This window comes from Terrapene carolina, unplaced genomic scaffold (assembly GCF_002925995.2).
Source record: "Terrapene carolina triunguis isolate 2854851 unplaced genomic scaffold, T_m_triunguis-2.0 Scaffold130, whole genome shotgun sequence".
NCBI lineage: Eukaryota > Metazoa > Chordata > Testudines > Emydidae > Terrapene > Terrapene triunguis.
In genome coordinates, this window is record NW_020664481.1 from 38,508,363 (window position 1) to 38,529,529 (window position 21,167).

General features: G+C 41.6%; 1 protein-coding gene across 8 annotated transcripts in view; it reads left to right on the plus strand.

Moving 5' to 3' along the window:
* Positions 1 to 21,167, plus strand: part of KCTD15 (potassium channel tetramerization domain containing 15) — a 59,458-nt gene that overhangs the window by 18,440 nt on the left and 19,851 nt on the right. For all 8 annotated transcript variants that reach the window (XM_024195891.3, XM_024195894.3, XM_024195889.3 and 5 more), the window contains one exon: positions 19,693 to 19,837. In XM_024195891.3, the coding sequence (XP_024051659.1) occupies positions 19,693 to 19,837 (145 nt within the window). The remainder of the gene's footprint in view (positions 1 to 19,692; positions 19,838 to 21,167) is intronic.

Consider the following 21,167-nt stretch of genomic DNA (forward strand, 5'->3'; position numbering starts at 1 on the left):
GAATTGTGTCCTGAAGGTTACATAAACTTTACCCCTGTATAACTCAATTGACTTTAGTGGAGTTACTCCAAATTTACTTCAGTATAAGTGAAATCAGAATCAGGCCCAGTGTATTCATGGGTTAATAAAACCTTTAAAAGGAAAATGCATATTTCAGTTGAATAAATATGTAGGCATGCCAGACACAAGATTTAAATAATGAAAGAGTGTGAGAGTATAGATCTATTGAGCACTTAGTCACAACATTCTGTACAGGGTAGGCTTTAGCTAACACAGCTAAAGCAACATTAACCCCTACGTTACTGATTTGGGCAGATTTCCCTACCATATGAATTTAATAATAAATTGATAACAATAGCTATCCCTCATACATACATTCTAGCATTTTACATTGTCAAAGGACTTTACTAACATTAAGTAATTACTCCTGACGCCCCTTATCTGATATCTCAGGCGGTAACTATTATTGAACTACATTCATCCCTAGTACAGCTCCATTGACATCAATAGTTACATAAGGAATGAATATGGCCCACTATCTCTGTTTTACAGATGGGGACACAGTAGAGCAGGAATTAGATCTCAAAAGTTACTGACTTCCAACACCTGCTCAATCCATGTAGGTCACCCTCTCTGGCTTCTAATCTTTGATTCTTCATTATTTTTTCATATTCAAAATTCAGTGTTTCCTTGATTTGTTCTTATTTGCAATTTTCTCAAGCAATATGGTCATTAGCCTAGCATGTATGCACTCTCACTCTGTATTGATGCAATTGGTGTTACTACAGTCTGCCTGTTAGAGCTGGTGCACAGGATACATAGGCTAGGCAGAGGTATTCTAGGGTTCACGTGTACTGTGTTGCTTTCACTCTACTGCAGTATGGTATGAGTTCAAAGGCTAAAATTGCTGCTTTTTTATCTGCTGAGGACCACATAAATCAATATCTGAAAGGAATCCTGCACATGGATAGTGGAAGGCTATTATGCAGCAAATGTTGATACACATACACAAAAAGGATCGGTTGGCAAGAATTGGAAAAATGAAATTTGCAACGTAAAGCTGAAACGAAGGAATCACAGTCCAAAGGACAGGCTCCTGTTACGTCTGTGTTCTAATGGAGTGCAGATGCTACCCAGTGCTGGCAGGTAATCCATTTAGAACTATAGAGGCTTTTGCAGCAGCAAATCTCTCTCTTGGGAAAGTAGATAATGAAAAACTCAGGGAATCTTTAACATTTTTGGTGTCATACTGTTCTGCAGGTGTTTTACCTTCCACCGGCCAATGAATTGCACCAGTATTATCTACACCAAAGGCTGAAGCTTTGCATTTGGGAAAGGTGAAAGATGTTGGAGGCACTGGGCCAAATTTGGCACTCACATAAATCCCATATAACCTCACTGACACAAAATCATGATTGGTGTCATTCTACTGTAATGGAGTTACACCAGGGAGGAATTTGGCCCATTGATGTCACTGTGGTTGTGTGGGTATGAATGAGGGCAGAGTTTGGGCCACTAATGTTTATGTTATAATTGAATAAAGAAAAGATTTAATGATAGCTTTTTAAACTTGCATTAAAAAAAATCCAGTGTTGGTTTGTAAGAAAACTCCAACGAATAAGCACATTTTTTTTACCATTTTAATGTTAATTATATTTATTTGGGGAGAAGGGGTTGATGGTTAAATGATGTCCCCGATTCTGCTCCTAATTAAGTCAAAGGAATTTTACTTTTGATTTCAGTGGGACCAGAATCAAACCCATGCATCTATTGTTTCATGTTAAGAATGAACAACTCAGTAACACTGAAATGGCCAAGCAGTGAGATTCTGCTCTCAGTTACGTGGAGTAGATCTGGAATAACTCCACTCAGGCCAATGGCTCAAGGCTTTTTTTACTTGATTTCTTTCAAGTTTCATCAAGTTGAAGAATGGGAGCCACATCTCTTAAGTAGCAGATCTATTGTAGTCTTCCTTCCTTAGTGACCCTGCCCCGTATATGACCCTGCCTACCAACAGCTCACAGAAGGAGGGTCTTTCTTTCTTCTGGAGTATAGCCATGGCACACCTCTCACGACCCCTCCCTTTCATTGACTAAGTTCCCCCCTCTCATCCTGCAGCAGTAACAAAAAAAATCCATTGGGAATTCCATTTGGGTTGTGTCTGTCATCCGCTGTCCGCTCAGATTCCCAAACAAAATGATCCTAGACACACTGGATGTGGAAATAAGGACCATGTTGGTTGTATTCCCTCTCCAGACTATGATATTACAGATCATTCTGGACATGTTCATTTTCTTTAGGTGAACAGTTTGAAAAAAATTCAATACAACTTAACCAAATGTAAAAATAAATAGGAGCATTATTAATTTACCAACTTAACTCTGATTCAGAAATATAGATGGCTAGGGATAGACTCAGCTTTCGGATCACATGTATGTAGCACCAATGAGCAGAGAACAGTAGCCATGTTCAGCCATCTGGTGTCTGCAGTAAGTGGAGCTACAGTTCTTATGGAATTCTCTGGGCTAAACTGGGATAAATAGGGACACAAATGGAGGTGTGAGTTACATGTTGGGCGTAGCCTAATGTAACATGCACATTTGGTGTTCAGGAGTTGTGCAGAATTAGTATAAATTACACACCAAAAGGATGAACGGATGGACTGCAGCAAAAGCAACTAAGGGAGAGAATGTAAGTTAAAGCATGTTTTCCTACTTTAATACCATCCTTAGAATCCTAACTTACCAAATTGGTGTCCCTTGCACTTGTTTTGCCCACCCACTGAATGCCCAGTGAATGTGAGTTATAGTGCTCTTCCGCTGCACTGCTTTTGTGACTGACTGACAGCCACCTCTGCACCCAGATACCTAAGTGTAAGTCCCATTTACATCAGAGGGACTTGTACCTGTGCAACTGAGGCAGAATTGGGCTCAACATGTAAAATTACATTTATCCCCCCCACTGAATTTGGCCCCATATATAACTGAGTTGCTACTGGAAATCTCTGAGATTTTATGCTCTGCTATGCTGAAAAGCATCATAGGAGAAAGTTGCTCCTCTAGTGTATCTGTGCTCAAAGAATCAGAAAAAGGTATATGGCTTGATTAAAAATGGAAGGCTCTAGCCTTAGGCACCAGCCATACCCATACTCCTGCCTGAAGCTAGCATATCAGGAGAACATTTACTCAGCACCGTTTACTTGTTGAAATAAGCAGCTCCGTGCGGCTCCTAGAATCCAGTCCCTTCCGCCTGCTAGACAGCAAAACTGCACCGGGCAGAACTAGGGTTCTTGTACACCTGCAGGGGATGGGCAGGGACAGGACTTGCACCAGTTAGGTACACAAGGTGAAATCTTGGCACCACTGAAATGGGAGATTTGCCAATGACTTCACTGGGGCAAAGATTTCACTCACAGCTCCCATTAACATTAAAACAAAACTAATATCTTCATGTTCCCCAGCTTCCCGAAGGGCCCAGCAGTGCCGTGTTAATGGAAGCTGTGTGTAAATCTTCCAGTCAGCGTTGAGAATCTTAATCATAATGATTTAATTATCTCCTGCTTAGATGAAAGTTTCTGTAGTAAAAAAGAAGAAAGTTAACCTGGTTTTGGAGACGCTACAGATGCAGCTTGCTATTCTTTGGGTGTTTGTTCTGGGCCTTTATTGCTCCAGATTGGTTTATTTAAAGGAATAGCAGTAATAGGTTTGTAAGAGACAGGAATGCTTTGTTTGAATTGTGCATCTTTAAATGTATCCTGTCAGGTGCTGAGTGCCCTCAGCTGCCACAGAATTTGAATGAAGATGCAATTCCTGCAGGATAGGGCCCTCTGGAGACTAGGGAATGTGAAGATGGTAGTTAGAGGATTTGTTTGGTTTTTAAAAAATCACTCCAATACTGATTTTTACACCCCATATTTAGAATAAATTCTCTGTTAATGAAACATAAAAGACAAAGAACTCTCATGAGGATCAAAGTGGAGCAGTGAGGACAGTGACATTTAAAATGATATTTTTAACAAATGTAAGGGTTTTTTTGTTTTTTTTTAATCTTTACTAATTCCTTGAATAAAAGTGCAATTAGGATTGAATTAAAAAGAGTCAAAGAGAGCAAAAAGATCAGACTCTTATACTGGAAAAAGCAATTTTGTTGGAAATCAAAATATCACATACTTAGTAATTTGAATATTAAACTGATAAATTTAAAAGGAAAAAATAAGATGAATGATCACATGTACCTATTATACACATACCATAAAAGCAGAACTCCGCTGGAGCTGCTGGATTCTATCCCCCTTACTCTTCCTGACTAGTACCTTACTCTCCAAACACTCCTACTGAAAGTAATGGGACTACTTCCAGAGAAACGTTCTAGTCAGCGGGAGTAAGGGTAGAAGAATTGTTAATTTACATTACACTTTGCAAACATAGAGCCAGATTCTGATCACAGTTACACCAGTGTAAATCCAAAGTAACTCCAATTCTATCCATTGAGTACACCAGCATAACTGCAATCAGAATCTGACTGACAGTAAATCATGTTCTTTGCCCTAAAGATCTAATAGTGTAGGGCCCAGTCTTGCAGCCCTTATTCCCTTAAGGGCAGTTCTTCCAGAAGTAGATATGACAGGCCGCATTCTGCAGTCCATAACACCAGTACAACTTCATAGAAACCAGCAACGTTTTACCAGTGTAAATTAGAGCAGAATATGGCTGTTGTTTTAAACAATACTACTAGTGTGAGTGAAGCCCACCCAGCTAAGTTAAGTTTGCTGAAACAGGGCTCAAGGGGGTTGTTAAATAGATGTAAGTCATTGGTTTGAGTGGGGCCCTTAAGTAGTGCCAGATTGCTTTATGTGGCTGTTCAGTGATCTCCAGTAGATGAAATAAGTGGATGCTCTTAATCCAGTTCTCAGTGGACTTGTGTCCACGTCACAGAAACCTCTATGATAACTGACATCCTTAAGGACAGAATGGACCTGAAAACTGAACAACTATTTTATCCCCATAAGTGGTCTGTCCAAGCCAGGGATGAGGCATCGTGGAAGTGCAAGGTGGGATTGCTTGCACGACTGTAGCCCAAACTGTAATGCACCTCCTCTGTGGCTTAACAAAAGGACGTTATCATTAGTTCATTTAATAAATACATTTGTATAATAATAAAAAATAATATTTTGGAATAAGCAGATAATTTTCCTGGGTTAGATATACTTTCTAACCCATAAGTGGTTGAGCCCTAAGTGAGATACAGGGGAGGAGAGGGTGACTATGCATATGTTACTAAGCTACAACTTAACCCATACAGCACATTTAAGTATCAGTGAAAAATGGAGGGTAGTTTTTCACTTTCCCTGTTATGAAGATTATCTAGAATCGTGGAATGATGCTAGCAATGTGCAGAGGACAGAACTTTTATGGAGACATGCAACTTCTCCCTGTAGTTCAGAGTTATACTTTCTTTTGCTTAGAGTGCAAATGTAATTGATGTCTGAAAGCTAAATGAATATAGCAGAAATATGGGGTATATACAGAATGTGTGCCTTTCTGTCTGTTGGTTTCTCTGCTTATCCAGTTTGTCGGTATGGTTACACACTGAAAGGAATGAAAAAGTCCATAATACAGCAATTAACTTACTACCAACTGTTTTGTTTAGGGAAGTTTTTTTATAGCTGATAAAATAAACTCATAAATATACAATATCTAGTTTAATAAGGCTTTAGGCCTGAATTTGCCACCTTTACTTACGTGAAGTGGTGCTTTATTTTGTAAATAGTCCCACTGCTTACTGCATGCATGAGTAAAGAGGGAAGAATCAGGCCCTTAAAGAACAAATATACTATTGTTCAATTTACAAACATCTGAAATAAATTCCTGATGAATAGCTAATTCTAAAGGGCCTAATTCTGATCTCACTTACACTGATGTAAATTAGGAGTGAAGCCAGTAGATTTACAACAGGGTAAACCTGGTGGAAATGAGATCAGAACTGGACTCTCAACTAACTTTAAAAAGAGACTGTTTTCCCTTGAACCCTGGTCCTTTAGCCATAACTTCTCTCACTTTGCTCCTTCCTTGCACCCCCAAAAAGGCACAAGTATAAAAAAAAATCATCCTAGAACCTTAAGAATTACTTAGCTTGGTGAATGGTAATGGCTACATTGGATTATTGACTTTTAAAAATACATGTTGATTATATATATATATATATATATATATATATATATATATATATATATTTGCAATAGATCAGAGCTGGTATATATATGTGTATAATATATATATATATTTGCAATAGATCAGAGCTCTGATCTATTGCAAAAATAGATATTCTTGCCTGCACAGCAAAATATAAAGTATTAAATCTAGGTAATAGTAATAGATCCAGTAGTTCCTCTAGGTGCTTAATAGTTAATGAGTGTAATATCCTTCAAAAGCACTCCAATGTGAGCATATGGCTCAAAAAACTCCTATGGCATTCCAGCATCAAAGTTAAAAGGCAAGAACACAGTGTTATAGAAATTAGAGATGGATAAACCGCTTACCTTGTAAGTTGTCTTGTCCTCCTCCCTGAACTATACAGAATATTCTCCGGTGCTTTGTCCAAGTCAGTTTTAAATAATGAAAGATAAATGTTCTTGGGTTACATTTTTAAAAAAAGCCTAAAGTTTGTATCTACAAATCAGGTTCCGTATTTAGACATTTACATTTGGCCATTTATGTCCGGAGTTTTTTATAGATTGGATTTTTAAAAGTGCCTATGGCATAGGCTCTCAAATCGCATTGACTTCCAATAGAACTTGTGCATCTAACCCAAAATTGTGGAATCACAATGAGAGGCTGAGTTTGAGATTCTTGAAAGTATGGCCCTAAATTAACTAAGCATATTTGCTTACAGGAGAAGGAGGTAAGCTAAACCAAGTGGATGCTGGCGGGGGTGAGTGCACAATGGGTATCAGTGGCTATATAGCATTTGCCACTTTCCCTCCAGTCTCAAGAAAGCCTTTCTTACCTTGCTTACCTTGGCTGTATAGTATCATGGAAAATCTGAGTTGCCAGTCTGCGCTCAGGATGTAGAAGCCTATCTGTGTGCCCATCACATGGTTGGGGCTCCATGGTTAGGGAGGTCATGTCAGCCCAAGGATAAGAAGCACAGTCATATCAAAGTGACAGCAATCTCTTGGCAAATCTGCAGAATTTCAGGTGGAAAGTCAAGTGAGAGCTAGTGCTGACAGTTTTGGCATCAACTTGCCCTTTATTGCCCATGGCTGGGGCCTAGGGAGCAGCTCTGGGCAGTCATGCTGTGACAGCAGCTCTCAATGAGCTCTGCTGCCAGGGAGGGGCCCCTTAGACCAGTGCAGAAGGGCTGACCCTCCCTGTCGGATTTCCTTGCAGATTTTGGGACGCAGGCATAGTTGGAAAGCCCTGGCCTCTGTGGGCCCACAAACCACTCTCCCTGGTAGAATGATGGGCAGGGAACATGTTAAGTCTGCTGAGTAACTTTTAAAATCTCACAGCTTTTAGTACAAGAGTGTGATGTATTAGCTCTCTATTTTCTGCTACTGTTTTTGTTTATTGGGCAAAGGACCAGATTTTCAACCTAGCATTGAGGGTTAGGGGCATAGGTGCTTTTACAAATCTCCCTAGGCACCTACCTGTCTATTTAGGTACATAAATACCTTTGAAAATCAGGCCCTGTCTGTAAATGATTGGTGTTGGCAGCATGGCACAGTCGGAGCTGAAACCCCCAATTTTGGGGTTTCATACTTTCCTTCCCCAATCACAGTATAAAAATGAACAATAGACTTTTTAGAAAAATTGTTTAAAACAAAATTCTCTCCTGCTCTGATACCCTAAGTGCCAAGTTTCGGCCTGAAGCAAGTTTATATGGTCGAGTTATTAAACTCTGAAAATAAGGGTTTGTAATGGAACCTGCGGCAGAACCTTCACGGTGGCACACAAATGGCACCTCTGTAAAGCAGCAAGACTAAGTGATTAGTCTCTGTAGCATTCAAAGGGCTCATGCCCTGGTGCTCCTTTTCCCTCACAAGGGTGGCTGTTTATCTGGCTGCCATAATTAGGGCCCTACCAAATTCACGTCTATTTTGATCAATTTCATGGCCAGAGGGTTTTTAAATTGGTCAATTTCACCTTTTCAGATATTTACATCTGAGATTTCACAGTGTTGTAACAGTGGGGGTCCCAACCCAAAAGGTACCTGGAGGTGGATCTGATTCCCTTCCTCCCTCCCCCCACAAGCAACCGTGTAGGTGAAGAGGAAGTTCTGAGTCCTGTCCCTCCCCAGCCCTGCGGGATTGGCAGCTAGGAGCCCCCGGATGGGGCACTCCCCACAGCAAGCGGGAGATCGGACCCACCTCCACAAGCCTCCTCCAGCTGCAGGAAACTCCGGCGTTGCGGCCCAGCCCCAGAGCTTCCTGCAGCAGGGGGAGGCACCCAGAGATGGGATTTATCTCCTTCCCTGCCCCCTCCCCAAGAGTGGCTGTGCAGGGGAAGGACAAGTCCTGTCCCTCCCCAACCAGGACTCACAGGTAGGAGTCCCCAGCTGGGGCGCTCCCAGAATCAAGGGGGAGATTGGATCCACCTCCACCAACCTCCTGGGCTGCTGCCCAGCTCCAGAGCTTCCTGCAGCCCCAAGTCCTGTCCCTCCCTAGCCCGGCCGGGACTTGCACGAGCCCCCCGCTGGGGCATTCCCAGCAGTGTGGGGGAGATCAGATTTCATGGGGGAAGGGCTTATATCACAGTCCGTGACGCCTTTTTCACAGCCGTGAAATTGGTGGGGCCCTAGCCATAATGGGAAAAGGTTTTTAAAGTCCCGATTGGATAGGTAAGAGTGTGTGGAAATATGCTACAACTATCCAGAGGAGTTGTTTTTTTCTATTGAGCTTCATGCTAATCTAGTTGAAAGATAAAATTATGAGCCAGATTCGGAACAGGCGGTAATGACATCTCCACGCTTCAGCTAAGCCCCTTGTATGGCAGGGCATGGAGGAGGATGTGCTCTAGCCAAGGACAGGAAGTGCTTTGCTTCCTCAGAATTCTCATCATGGCACCAGAGCAAGCGGCACTAATTCAGTGCGCTCCTAGGCCGCCCATGCCTTCTCCCTGGCAGGTACCAACCTGCTTTTCAGATAGCATGGGGCCCATTAAACACACCCCATAATAAAGGAGGTTGCAGCTGCTTTTCACTATCCCAGCTCCATTCCCCGGATAGCCTTCTGCCACTGGGGACTCTTGCGCATACCCTGGAGTGAATCTGGGTCTGCCTCATTAGTTTTATAATAGACAGAGTGAAAATGTGAAGAAAAAAATACTGTTGGAAACATTGAGCAGTACTGCTCAATCCTGGAGCCAAAGTGTGATCTTGTGGTTAGAACATAGGACTGGAGGACAGGAGACCTGGGATCTATGCCTGGGTTAATTCTGTTACACTTATGCACATCGAATAGTACCTTACTCTGCCAGCAGTCTCTCATTTTCTTCAGTGGAAATTCATATTCTCAAATGGGATGCATGGCAGAGTGAAATGCTACTCAACTGCTTTCTGGTCCTGTGTGCAAATCACTTAATTTCTCTGTGTCTCAGCATTCCATCTTCAACACAGAAATAATATCTACTGTACTTACCTTATAGAGGGCTTGTGAATCTTAGATTCTTTTATATGAAGTTTGTTGAGATCCTTGGATGAACATAAGAACATCCATACTGGGTCATACCAGTAATCCATCTAGCCCAGTATCCTGTCTTCTGACAGTGGCCAGTGCCAGGTGCTTCAGAGGGAATGAACAGAACGGTTAATTATTGAGCGATCCAGCCCGTCAGCTAGTCCTAGCTTCTGGCAGTCGGTGATTTAAGGAGTTGCATCCCTGACTGGTGTGAGTAGTTGCCATTGACTGACATATCTTCTGTGAATTTATCTAATTCTGATTTTTATTCCAGTTATACTTTTGGTCTTCACAACACCTCTTGGCAATGAGTTCCAGAGGTTGACTATGCATTCTGTAAAGAAGTATTTCATTTTGTTTGTTTTAAACCTGCTGCCTATTAACTTCATCGGGTGACTCCTAGTTCTTGTGTTGAGTGAAGTAATAACACTTCCCTAATTCACTTTGTCCACACCATCCATGATTTTATAGATTTCTATCATATTCCCCCTTTATCCTCTCTTTTCTAAGCTGACCAGTCCCAGTCTTTTTTAATCTCTCCTCATATGGAAAGTGTGCCATACCCGTAATCATTTTTGTTGCCCTTCTCTGTACTTTTTCCAATTCTGATACTTCTTTTTTGAGATGGGGCAACCAGAACACCATGCAGTCAGTATTCAAGGTGTGGGGATACCATGGACTTATACAGCGGCATTATGATATTTTCTGTTTTACTATCTATACCTTTTCTAATGGCTCCTAACATTGTTAGCTTTTTTGACTGCCGTTGCACATTGAGCGGATGTTTTCAGAGAACTATCTACAGTGACCCAAGATCTCTTTCTTGAGTGGTAGCAGCTAACTTACATATAGTTGGGATTATTTTTCCAATGTGGATTACTTTGCATTTGTCAACATTGAATTTCATCTGCCATTTTGTTGCCCAGTCACCCAGTTTAGTAAGATCCCTTTGTAACTCTTTGCAGTCAGCTTTGAACTTAAAACAAAATTACTCAAAATAGTTGTCTGCAAATTTTGCCACCTCACCGTTCACCCTCTTTTCTAAATCATTTCTGAATATGTTGAACAGCACAAGTCCTGCTATTTACCTCTCTCCATTGTGAAAACTCACCATTTATTTCTATCCTTTGTTTCCTATCTTTTAACCTGTTACTGATTCATAAGAGGACCTTCCCTCTTAGCCTGTGACTGCTTAGTTTTCTGAACAGCCTTTGGTGAGGGACCTTGTCAAAGGCCTTCTCAACGTCCAAGTACACTATTATCAGCTGGATGACCCTGATCCACATGCTTGTTGACATCCTCAAAGAATTTTAATAGATTGGTGAGGCATGATTTCCTTTTAAAAAGCTATGTTGACGCTTCCCAGCATATAGTGTTTATTTGAGTGTCTGATAATTCTGTTCTTTACTATACAATCAGTTTGCCTGGTACTGAAGTTAGACTTACTGGCCTTAATTGCCAGGATCGCCTCTGGAGCCTTTTTAAAAAATCATTAGCTACCATCCAGTCATCTGGGACAGAGGTTGATTTAAGCGATAGATTGTATACTATAGTTAGTAGTTCTGCAGTTTTATATTTGAGTTCCTTCCAAACTGTTGGGTGAGTATCATCTGCTCCTGGTGACTTATTACTGTTTAATTTATTAATTTGTTCCCAAATCTTCCCAACTTAGTCTGGGACAGTTCCTTAGATTTGTCACCTAAAAAGAATGGCTTAGGTGTGGGGATCTCCCCCACAAGGTGAAGACTGATGCAAAGAATTATTTAGCTTCTCCACAACTAATCTGTCTTCCTTAGGTACTCCTTCAGCACCTTGATCATCCAGTGACCCCACTGACTGTTTGACAGACTTCCTGCTTCTGATGTACTTAAAGAAAATATTGCAGTTAGTTTTTGTGTTTTTAGCTAGTTGATCTTCAGATTCTTTCTTGGGCTACCTTATTATACTATTACACTTGACTTGCCAGAGTTTTTGCTCCTTTCTATTTTCCTCAGTAGGATTTGACTTCCAATTTTTAAAGGATGCCTTTTTACTAACTGCCTCTTTTATGCTGCTGTTTAGCCATGTAGGCTTTTTTCGTCGTCTTGCTGTTTTTTTAATTAGTTTTTTACATTTCATTTGAGCCTCTGTTATGGTGTTTTTAAATAATCTCCATGCAGTTTGCATGCATTTCACCCTTGTGACTATTCTTTTTAATTTCCATTTAACTAACTTCCACATTTTTGTGTAGTTCCCCTTTTTGAAGTTAGTTGACCAGATTTGTGCTCCACTTAGGACTAAATCGAGAATTGCCTCTCCCCTGGTGGGTTCCAGGACAAGCTGCTCCAAGAAGCAGTTGTGGATATTTACGTGCTAATCATTACTGTATGCTTGATAGCAGGGATTGAACTATGCCAGGACATGCTAGTACACTGCACTAACACTTAGTCCTAGGTTCTGCTCTCCTATTTCCGCTATAGCAGTCCCTTTTTTCCTTCCTCTCTCTCCTATGTTCTGCCTCCCCACCTCTACTGCTCCAACTCCATGCACAAGCAAAGCAGCCAAGTACAATTGACAGACTCCTTATCAAGTACAGAGAGAGCTTCAGAGATCTTGTCAACTTCACTTTGCCACTCTGCTTACGCCTGGAATAAAACAGCAGGGTGTGGAAAAGCAGAGGGGAGCAGCAGGTGCAGAGAAGAATAGAGCAGTGGAGCAGTAAAGGGACTTTGTGCTTGGAGCACAGCCAGAATTTCTTCCCTTCCTCCCTGCAAAAAAATTACAAAAAGCCACATTTTAAAGATAATTTTCTAAATGTAGATTCCTGACTAATTTGACAAAGGGCAGAAGAAATATCTACAGAATCCATTTTTAATAAATGTAAACAAATAAATTATAAATGACAAAAATATTACTGAACAGTTAAATATTCATAGCATAATTACTTAAATTAATATTTTCAATGCACTACTTGTGGTAAAGAGTCTTACTGACACTGCCTAGCATGCTTTGTTAACGAAATGTGTATGAGCTGGCAAAGTGGGCGTGATGAGTGGGGAATGCTGGACTTGTGGGTGTGGCATGTGTTGTGGATGCTGGGGAACTGCGAGCATCGTCAGGAGAATTTTGGAACCTGAGAGAAAGGTAGCCACAGTTTTGTTTTTTCACATCAAGTGTTACAGACGCTCCCAGTTTTACCATAAGTCTCATGTTATTTGGTATTTTTGTTAAAGCCTCTTGGAGTCAGATGATATGGGGCAAATCTCAGCTTTCATTTTAAAAAAGAGCCCCTTGTGGTAATGAAGAAAATCTTGAAAATGTGACTCTAAAAGCTCAAAAAGCAGATGGCAGGAATAAAAAACCACCTCAACATTTATTTTTAAAATTTCATGATTTGTAAGCCAATCTCATGATTTGGGGGGGCTGACTCATGAATCCCAGAAGTTGACAATGCTGCCATTGCTCAATAATTACCTCTTTGTTAAATTAAGAAATGATTTCTGACAAGCACTAAAAGTAGTTTAGTTTGGTCTTCCAGCTAGAGAGCTGGTGGACAGGGTTACTGGCGTAACGTGGGCAGAAACAGAGGGTCTGTAGATACCTAAAAGCAGTAAACTGATTCTTTTTATTTCCAAGGAAGCAAGAAAAGAATTTACTGGTAAAATTATTCAAATGTGGGTTGGCTGGCTGGTTTGTTTACTTGTAATCTAATAAAAGGGGATCTTAATATCCCTGTTAAATCAGTATAAAGCTGGAAACTCCCCTTTGGCATTTTGGCTAAATATTACTGAAAAATGTAAAAGTCTTTAATAAAAACAATGGGAGTGCAAAGAAACTATAGAAATAGAATCAGCAGGTGTCATTCGAAAAGTGAGGCAGAGCAGTGAAAAGTGTTCGATCCAGGGTCAAATGAACCAATAGGCCCACTAGGCCAGAGCTGGACCACAGCCATTTTGTGGGCACTGTTCTGCAGGGGCAGGTTTGGGAGTAGCAGGAGTAAAGGGAGCCAGGTGGACAAGCATACCCTGAGGAGCATCTCACTGGTCAGCATGTGCTTAGCATCTGCTGTGTGCTGGCCATGCAAAGTGGAAGAGCTGCCTTGCAGTCAGAGCGGGCAGTGAAGAGGCAAGGCTGGGAAGAGGAGCTGTTCAACCAGCCAGCAATGTGAAAAGTACTACAGAAAAGTACTCCCAGCATGTCTCAGGAATAAGGGGCAAGGGGAAGCCAAGCACAGAATTCTAAGGCCTACAGATACTTGTTGAGTTGATCCAGTCTGGATTTGATCCAATGTCTGGAAATTAAATCATGACAAAAATGTCTTTATTAATCAGAAATTATATTACTACTAGAGAAGACACTTAGAAGTCTTTGGAAATATTAAATAAGATCTCAGTGCTGGAAACTTTCCCACCTCCCCTAGTAGTATTTCACTTTCTTGAGCTCTCCACTCCCTTCCAAACATCAGTGAAAGCAAGTGGTTTCTGGTGAAGCTGGCTTCATATCATTTTGCCACAGATATTGGATGATGAATACTACTACTTACAACAATAATCATTGGTGGATTGAACGTCAGGAGGTTCCTTGTGCAGTGCAAACCATGCTCTTCTGCCATCTTTTCTATATCCCTTCCTCTCGCTTTCCTCCCTGTGAATACAGACATGTCAAGTCTCACTCATTGGGTGTGCGACTCACTCATTAGCATGCTATCTCACTCACACACATTCCTAAGCTTATCTCACTCCTTTTGAGTAAATATATAAAGATTTAAAATTACTCAGGCGCTGCAAGAGACAACAGTACATCCGGGGCCTCAGGCACAGGGCTTCGAGCTTGGAAAGCTGCTTTCCAAGCTTGTGTACCGTGGTAACCATGGAGACTACAGGCAGGCAGGCATTCTATATGGGCGAGAGAGGAGGCGGTGTATGTGCGTGTAGGGGCGGCTTAGCCATTGGGCCAATGGGGCCTGTGCCCAGGGGCCCCAGCCAATTGGGGGCCCCCTGGAAAAATGGGCATGCCCCAATCCACTCCACTTGCCCAGGGATCCTGCTGGGGAGCAGGGGAAGCCCCCATGCCCTGACCCCGGACCCCGGCAGGATGCTGGGAGGGGAGACTGGCCCCCACTTGCTCTGGCCCAGGGCCCCACAAACTCCTAATCCGCCTGCGTGTGTGGTCAAAAAAATCTGAGTTCGCCCAGAAAATGAGCAGGACTTGATCAAAAGTTTGCAGGTTCTGCAAAGTACAGTTCAAAATTTAAACCACACACGTCTTCAGGGATCTCCAACCATCCAGGTTTTTGTTCCAACCAGCAAATAATTGTTTTTATTAAAATCCTCTGGTTTGCATTGTATATAAAATTCTCATGTGCCCTAGGCCAGTGGTTCTCAACCTTTTTTCATTTGTGGATACCTAAAAAATTTCAAATGGAGGTGCAGACCCTTTTGGAAATTTCAAATGGCGATGCAGACCCCCTTGGAAATCTATTGTCTGTATATATAGTTGAATGCTGTTCAGTCAGTTTACAGTCTAAATCTTGCAGACTCCTTAGACATAATCCATGGACCCCAGGGGGCCACAGACCACAGGTTGGGAACCACTGCCCTAGACTTTAGTATGAATTAAGACATTTAAGTGTTTCATGTGCAATATTTAGCAGTTTACATTTTAAAACAAACTATTAAGCGCAGGTTGGATTAAAAACCTGGACTATTGGATGTCGCCGAGGACCAAAGATGAGAGTCCCTGTCTTAAGCAATGACCTAACACGCCACCTGAAAAGAAAGTCTCACTCTTTGGCCTTGAATCTCACTCTTTGGGGCTGTAAATCTTACTCTTAAGGACAGCCAACCCTTGGCATCTCTGTTATATCTGCTTGGTGACATGCTTGAACCACAGTGCCAAGTTGCTAAAGCCCTGAGGCTTCTCCATATTCCAGTGTACCAGGAAACAGCACATCTCTCCAGACACATGACCCTCTGTTATTGTATAGTTACATGCAGATCTGCAGTTCCAGCAGCTGTCTGGTCTTGTAAAGGACACAGATCATTCTTGTGGTTTCCAAACAGGCATCTTGCACGCTGACTCTCATTTGCCTAAATTGCACTTTATTTGCTACGCTATTTCTTTACTGAACAGGCTGCAAACCGTTCCTTTCCATACTGTTGCAGGCTTTGTTTCATCTCTTCCAAAATGAGGCCTACCTGAGTAAGCAAATCAACTGATCATTCTTTCTAATGTGCAGCTGTCGGTAAGCAGGCTCTTCATGGCTTTAGAGATCACCAGCAAACCTGCAAGGCTTCGGCCTGAAACCCATGTTCCTGCCTTCTTCGCTGAATTCACCATGTGCTCCAGAAATGTTGCTCCTTCTAGCGGATTTCACAAAGGTGTCATTTGCATTTGTGAAATAATTTAGGAAGCGGAATCCTTTCTGGGTGCAGCATAACATATTGCAATTGAAGTTTGTTCTTGGAGCATAAGAGCCTCCTAAAATGTCAGGTAAATCCTTAATCATTTTTCATTCTGTTTTTGGGGTGGCAGTTAAGTCTTTCAACACTCTGTGAGTTTCCCAAGCAGCAAATTCAGTAGTGAAGAAATACTGCTGAAGGCAATCCACACAGGCCTGAAAACTCGCCTTTTGTTTTCTCTACAATAAAAATCTTGCACTGCGCTAAGCACAGCCTAATTGGAAATCCTTCATCCAATCCTCCCTACATCTCTTCTTTGTTGACAAACATTCCGCTTTTTATACTGAATAATCTGAAAGCAGCCATTGGATTTCCTTCAGTGTGTCTTAAAACTCAGAAGAAAGGTTCCAAGGGGTAAGAGATCAAAGCTGCAGCCTAGCTGTAAGCTCTCAAAGCTACTCTGTCACCAAGCAAATTAATTCAATACAAGTGCAAAATTGAACATGAGTTGTTGTATCAGGATACCTCTTATTCTTTCCAGTTAAACCGAGAGCTGCACAGAAACTCAGTTGGACTCCTTTAGCCCACGTGCATACTTTATGAAGGAAATTAACCCTTTAGTTAATGGACTAAAATATAACACTATTCAAAGCGTATATTTAACCTGTAACAACTAAAGCAGATACCCCTAGTATTTCCAGTAAAATAACAATTGGAAGAGAAATAGTGGAATAACTATTAAGCAAAATCAAGACCTTTAAACTTTGAGAACCCATGGAACAATGGGTTTACACTGAATAAACACTGCAAGGCAAACTTGATTGCTTTTTCTGGTCGATTTGCAAAACTAGAGGTTGAAGGAAATGCAGCAGATGTGTTGTACTTGGGTTTTAGGAAAGCATTTGGTATATTTTCATAATTCAAATTGGCTACAATGCAAACACTGGCACATGTATTGATACTGACTGAAGGATTATAAACACAGGACAAAGAAACAGCAAAATATGGAGTCAGGGTAAGGGCATAGGATTTCTAGTGAAGTATAGCAGATAATTGTATTAGGTTCATTCTTATTTAATATCTCCATAATTAATATAGAAGACAGTAAATGGCACATTAATTAAATTTGCAGATGATACTAAATTAGAAAGAGCTGGAGACACCAAATTTAGGTGCAACAGTGGAGAGCAAAGTGGACATAGATTGGCAGTACAATGCAACCTCAAAACAGGCCTGTTCAAATTCGGGCTGCAGACACAAAGATATCCATCATAGAACATGGAGGTGCTAGTGTCTCTAAATACCTCTGGTGCACTAGCACCTGGCTTACTGCAGTCAGTTCTGGGCACCTCATTATCAGAGAGAGATGGGCAAATTAGGGAGTTCTGGGAGAAGCAAAAAAGATTAAGGGGCTGGAGAGATTATAAGGAAAGGTTAAAAGGGGGCTATGTATGGTATAGCTTGGTTAAGGGGAGAGTTCATACAAATATTTGATGAGTACTGTATTAATATCAAGGTGTGGGAAAAAATTATTTAGGGTATGCAAGGGGGTACAATGGGGAATAGTGGGAGCATAGGTAAGCTAACTAGCAGGGGAGGTTTTTTAACAGTGGAATCTAGAGGACCATAGAATAGTCTCCTAGGGAAATAATGGAACTCCCATTGTCTGGGACATTTAAAACTAAACGTGGCAAAACACTAGTAACTGCAGTAGGAAATGATGATTATCGGGGAGATGGACTCGATTACTTCATAGGTCATTTCTGTCTGTCGTCTATGATGCTGCTTTCAAGAATAGTGTGTGTGTGTAAATCGTGTTATTTCTCAAGGGAAGACAAAGCATATTGTAACCAAACAGTCATTTGTAACTTTGGGGAGGATGAAATCCCAGCCAGGCAATGCCCAGGTCTCTTGCTATGTAGAGTATATTGTTCACAACTTAAAGGAGATAGCAGTGGGAATTGGAATGATGGTCTCATTAAAGAGGAAATATTTAAAAATTTGCATTTTGGTCAGGTTTATGTCTAACCAATTAGCCACCTGGCATAATGTCTAAATTCCTTTTCTTTGGCAACAAAACACGTAAATGACTTCCCTTTGTATGCCTCATTTGGTGAGAAATGACTCCTCTTGGAATACTGGCAACAGCACCACGGCCTCAAGTGGAATAGTTGCAGAAGCTTGTATGGACCATTCCTAGCTGTGCAAAAACTAGTTGTCTAAACCATCCAGCCACAGAAGCCTAAATATCTAGCACTGAGGGGCTTATGTAACTAACATTGGTTAATTTAAACTGTCTTCTCAAAAATGGAAATATTTTTTTGGCTAATGAGAACTGACCTGGTGAAAAATGTACTGACTAGAAGGTCAACACAGTTCAATTCAGGATAAGCTGTACATGGTAATTAGGAACTTATTATGTAGTTAGCGCCTCACATCCATATCAGCTATGCTCAGTCTATTGCAAGGCAAAAACCTTCTAGGCAATACTCCTGGCAAAATTATGGGCCCTATTTGCAACCCTTATTCTGATCAATGAGAATTTTACATGAGGCGCGATTGCGAGATAGGGCCCGCTCTCCATCAGTATAGATGAATGTGTGTGTTAAATACACACGTGTATATATGTAACATCTATGCGCTGTGACAAAGTTCCTCCTCTATCTTGGTGGGTCCTGCGCTTATTGGTGGATTTTCTTGCCTCAGAGATTTACCATGTGGGTTGGGGAACAGCCCAGAGACCTTCCCCTCTGGGAGAACCCACGGTCCAGGAAAATTGGGAGGTTTGGGGGGAACCCGGGCCCGCCCTCTACTCCGGGTTCCAGCCCAGGGCCCTGTGGACTGCAGCTGTCTATAGTGCCTCCTGTAACAGCTGCATGACAGCTACAACTCCCTGGGCTACTTCCCCATGGCCTCCTCCAAACACCTTCCTTATTCTCACCACAGGACCTTCCTCCTGGTGTCTGATAACGCTTGTGCTCCTCAGTCCTCCAGCAGCACACCCTCTCCCTCTCCCTCTCAGCTCCTTGCGCCTCTTGCTCCCAGCTCCTCACACTCCCACCACAAACTGGGGTGAGCTCCTTTTTAAAACCAGGTGCCCTGATTAGCCTGCCTTAATTGATTCTAGAAGCTTCTTCTTAATTGGCTCCAGGTGTCCTAATTAGCCTGCCTGCCTTAACTGGTTCTAGCAGGTTCCTGATTACTCTAGTGCAGCCCCTGCTCTGGTCACTCAGGGAACAGAAAATTACTCATCCAGTGACCAGTATATTTGCCCTCTACCAGACTCCTGTACCCCACTGGTCTGGGTCTGTCACAGCGCACATTTTCCTTTGTCACAATCAATGAGAATTTTACATGAGAAGCGGTTGCGGGATAGGGCCCTCTCTCCATCAGTATAGATGTATGTGTGTGCACATGTGTGTGTGTGTTACATACATGTATGTATGTATGTAACATCTATCTTTGCACACATTCTCCTTTGTCACAGAGTTTACAGAACTAAGATACTGCATTATTATTGTTATCCCTATGCAAGTTGAACTGAGACAACTGAATTGGCTGGACTGTTTCTAAGCCTGCAGGATCTAATGAAATTTTGTCTTTCTTCTACCCATTTTTTTTCTTTTCTTTTTTCAGAATAAGTCGTCTGTTTAATGGCACGGAGCCTATTGTCTTAGACAGTTTAAAACAACATTATTTCATTGATCGAGATGGTGAAATTTTCAGATACATATTAAGTTTCCTAAGGACATCTAAACTGCTACTCCCAGATGACTTTAAGGTAAGTGAGGCCAAGTCTACAATCCATTTCCCCCCCCCTTCTGTCATTTATTTTGGTGTAGGTTTGTTTGTGTGCTTGACCTAAACACAGTTAACTAAATGTTGGTGTTTATTGTTAGAGTTTTTAGTAGTTGTGTATTACATTGGGGACGCTATGATTTAATAAATGGACCAGTGGTTGTCATGGATACCATAAAAAGTTAAACGATGAAGCTCAAGGCTAAATCAGTTTTTCTAAACTAATTTTATTTTCTCACATTTTTAGCTTATTTATCAGGGTATAACAACAATTAAGAAGCGGCAGTAGCAAGAGCTAACATTTACCACAGTTTAATGTTCAGCACCTTAAAGAAATGTTTTCTATTTGATAGTTACAGCAATTTAAGTTGCATAAATCTAAATTGGTGATTTAAAAACCCCTCACAATCTTAAATAAACCCATGAGGATTTCTATTAGACATAACTTGTTAAGACATTTTGCTTTTAAGGAGTGATCCCTAACACAGACTGTGAAAGGTAAAGTGCTCTCAGGAGAATGCAATTTATTGAGGGGATTCTATGGAGCAATACGTTTTGACTGTTTGGTTGTAGATAATGACAACTTTGCTAATTCTGGATGGTCAAAATGGTCTAAATTGGCCAGACAGCAGAGTGCAGACACATAATATATGATGTGAATGGGGACTGGAAGAGCTGGTCTCAAAGCAGTGGCAAGGTTTTGGCTCTCGTAGATTATTTGTTGAAAGGCTTTGCACAAGAAATGTGATCTTCAGCACTCTGTATGCAGAGAAGGTGGTGGTTTGGTGCACAAGAGGTGGATGATTCTGAGTGGAGTGTGGAAAAGAGGGAGAAGACTATAAATGGAAGAGGGTGGAAGAGCAGAAAGGCAGATGGGGAAAATGAGAGAAGAGCTGCAGGTAGGAGTGGAATTGGGCCAGGACCGTAAAGCTAAGGGCCGCAAGCTCTTTGTGCACGATGAGAAGGAGCCAGTGAAGGGATCTGAATAGAAAAGGGACGTAGCACAAATGGCAGGAGAGAGAGATGATTTTAGCAGCATATTTGGGATAGACTGGTGGGAGCCAGCCAAGGAGAACGGGGAGGAGGAGACTGCAGTAACTGGGAGAGAGGATCAAGACATTATCAAGGGTTTGGGAGGATGGATTTTAGAGATGCTGTACAACAAGAACCAAGGGGATGTGAGAATGTGTATCCTCAAAGTGTACGCCAGCCTCAAAGAGGCTGTGGCAAGGCTGGAATTAGAACTCAGGCACTCCTAGCTCCAAGGACCATGCCCAGTCTATTGTTCCATGCTGCCTTTTTGGATGGCGTTA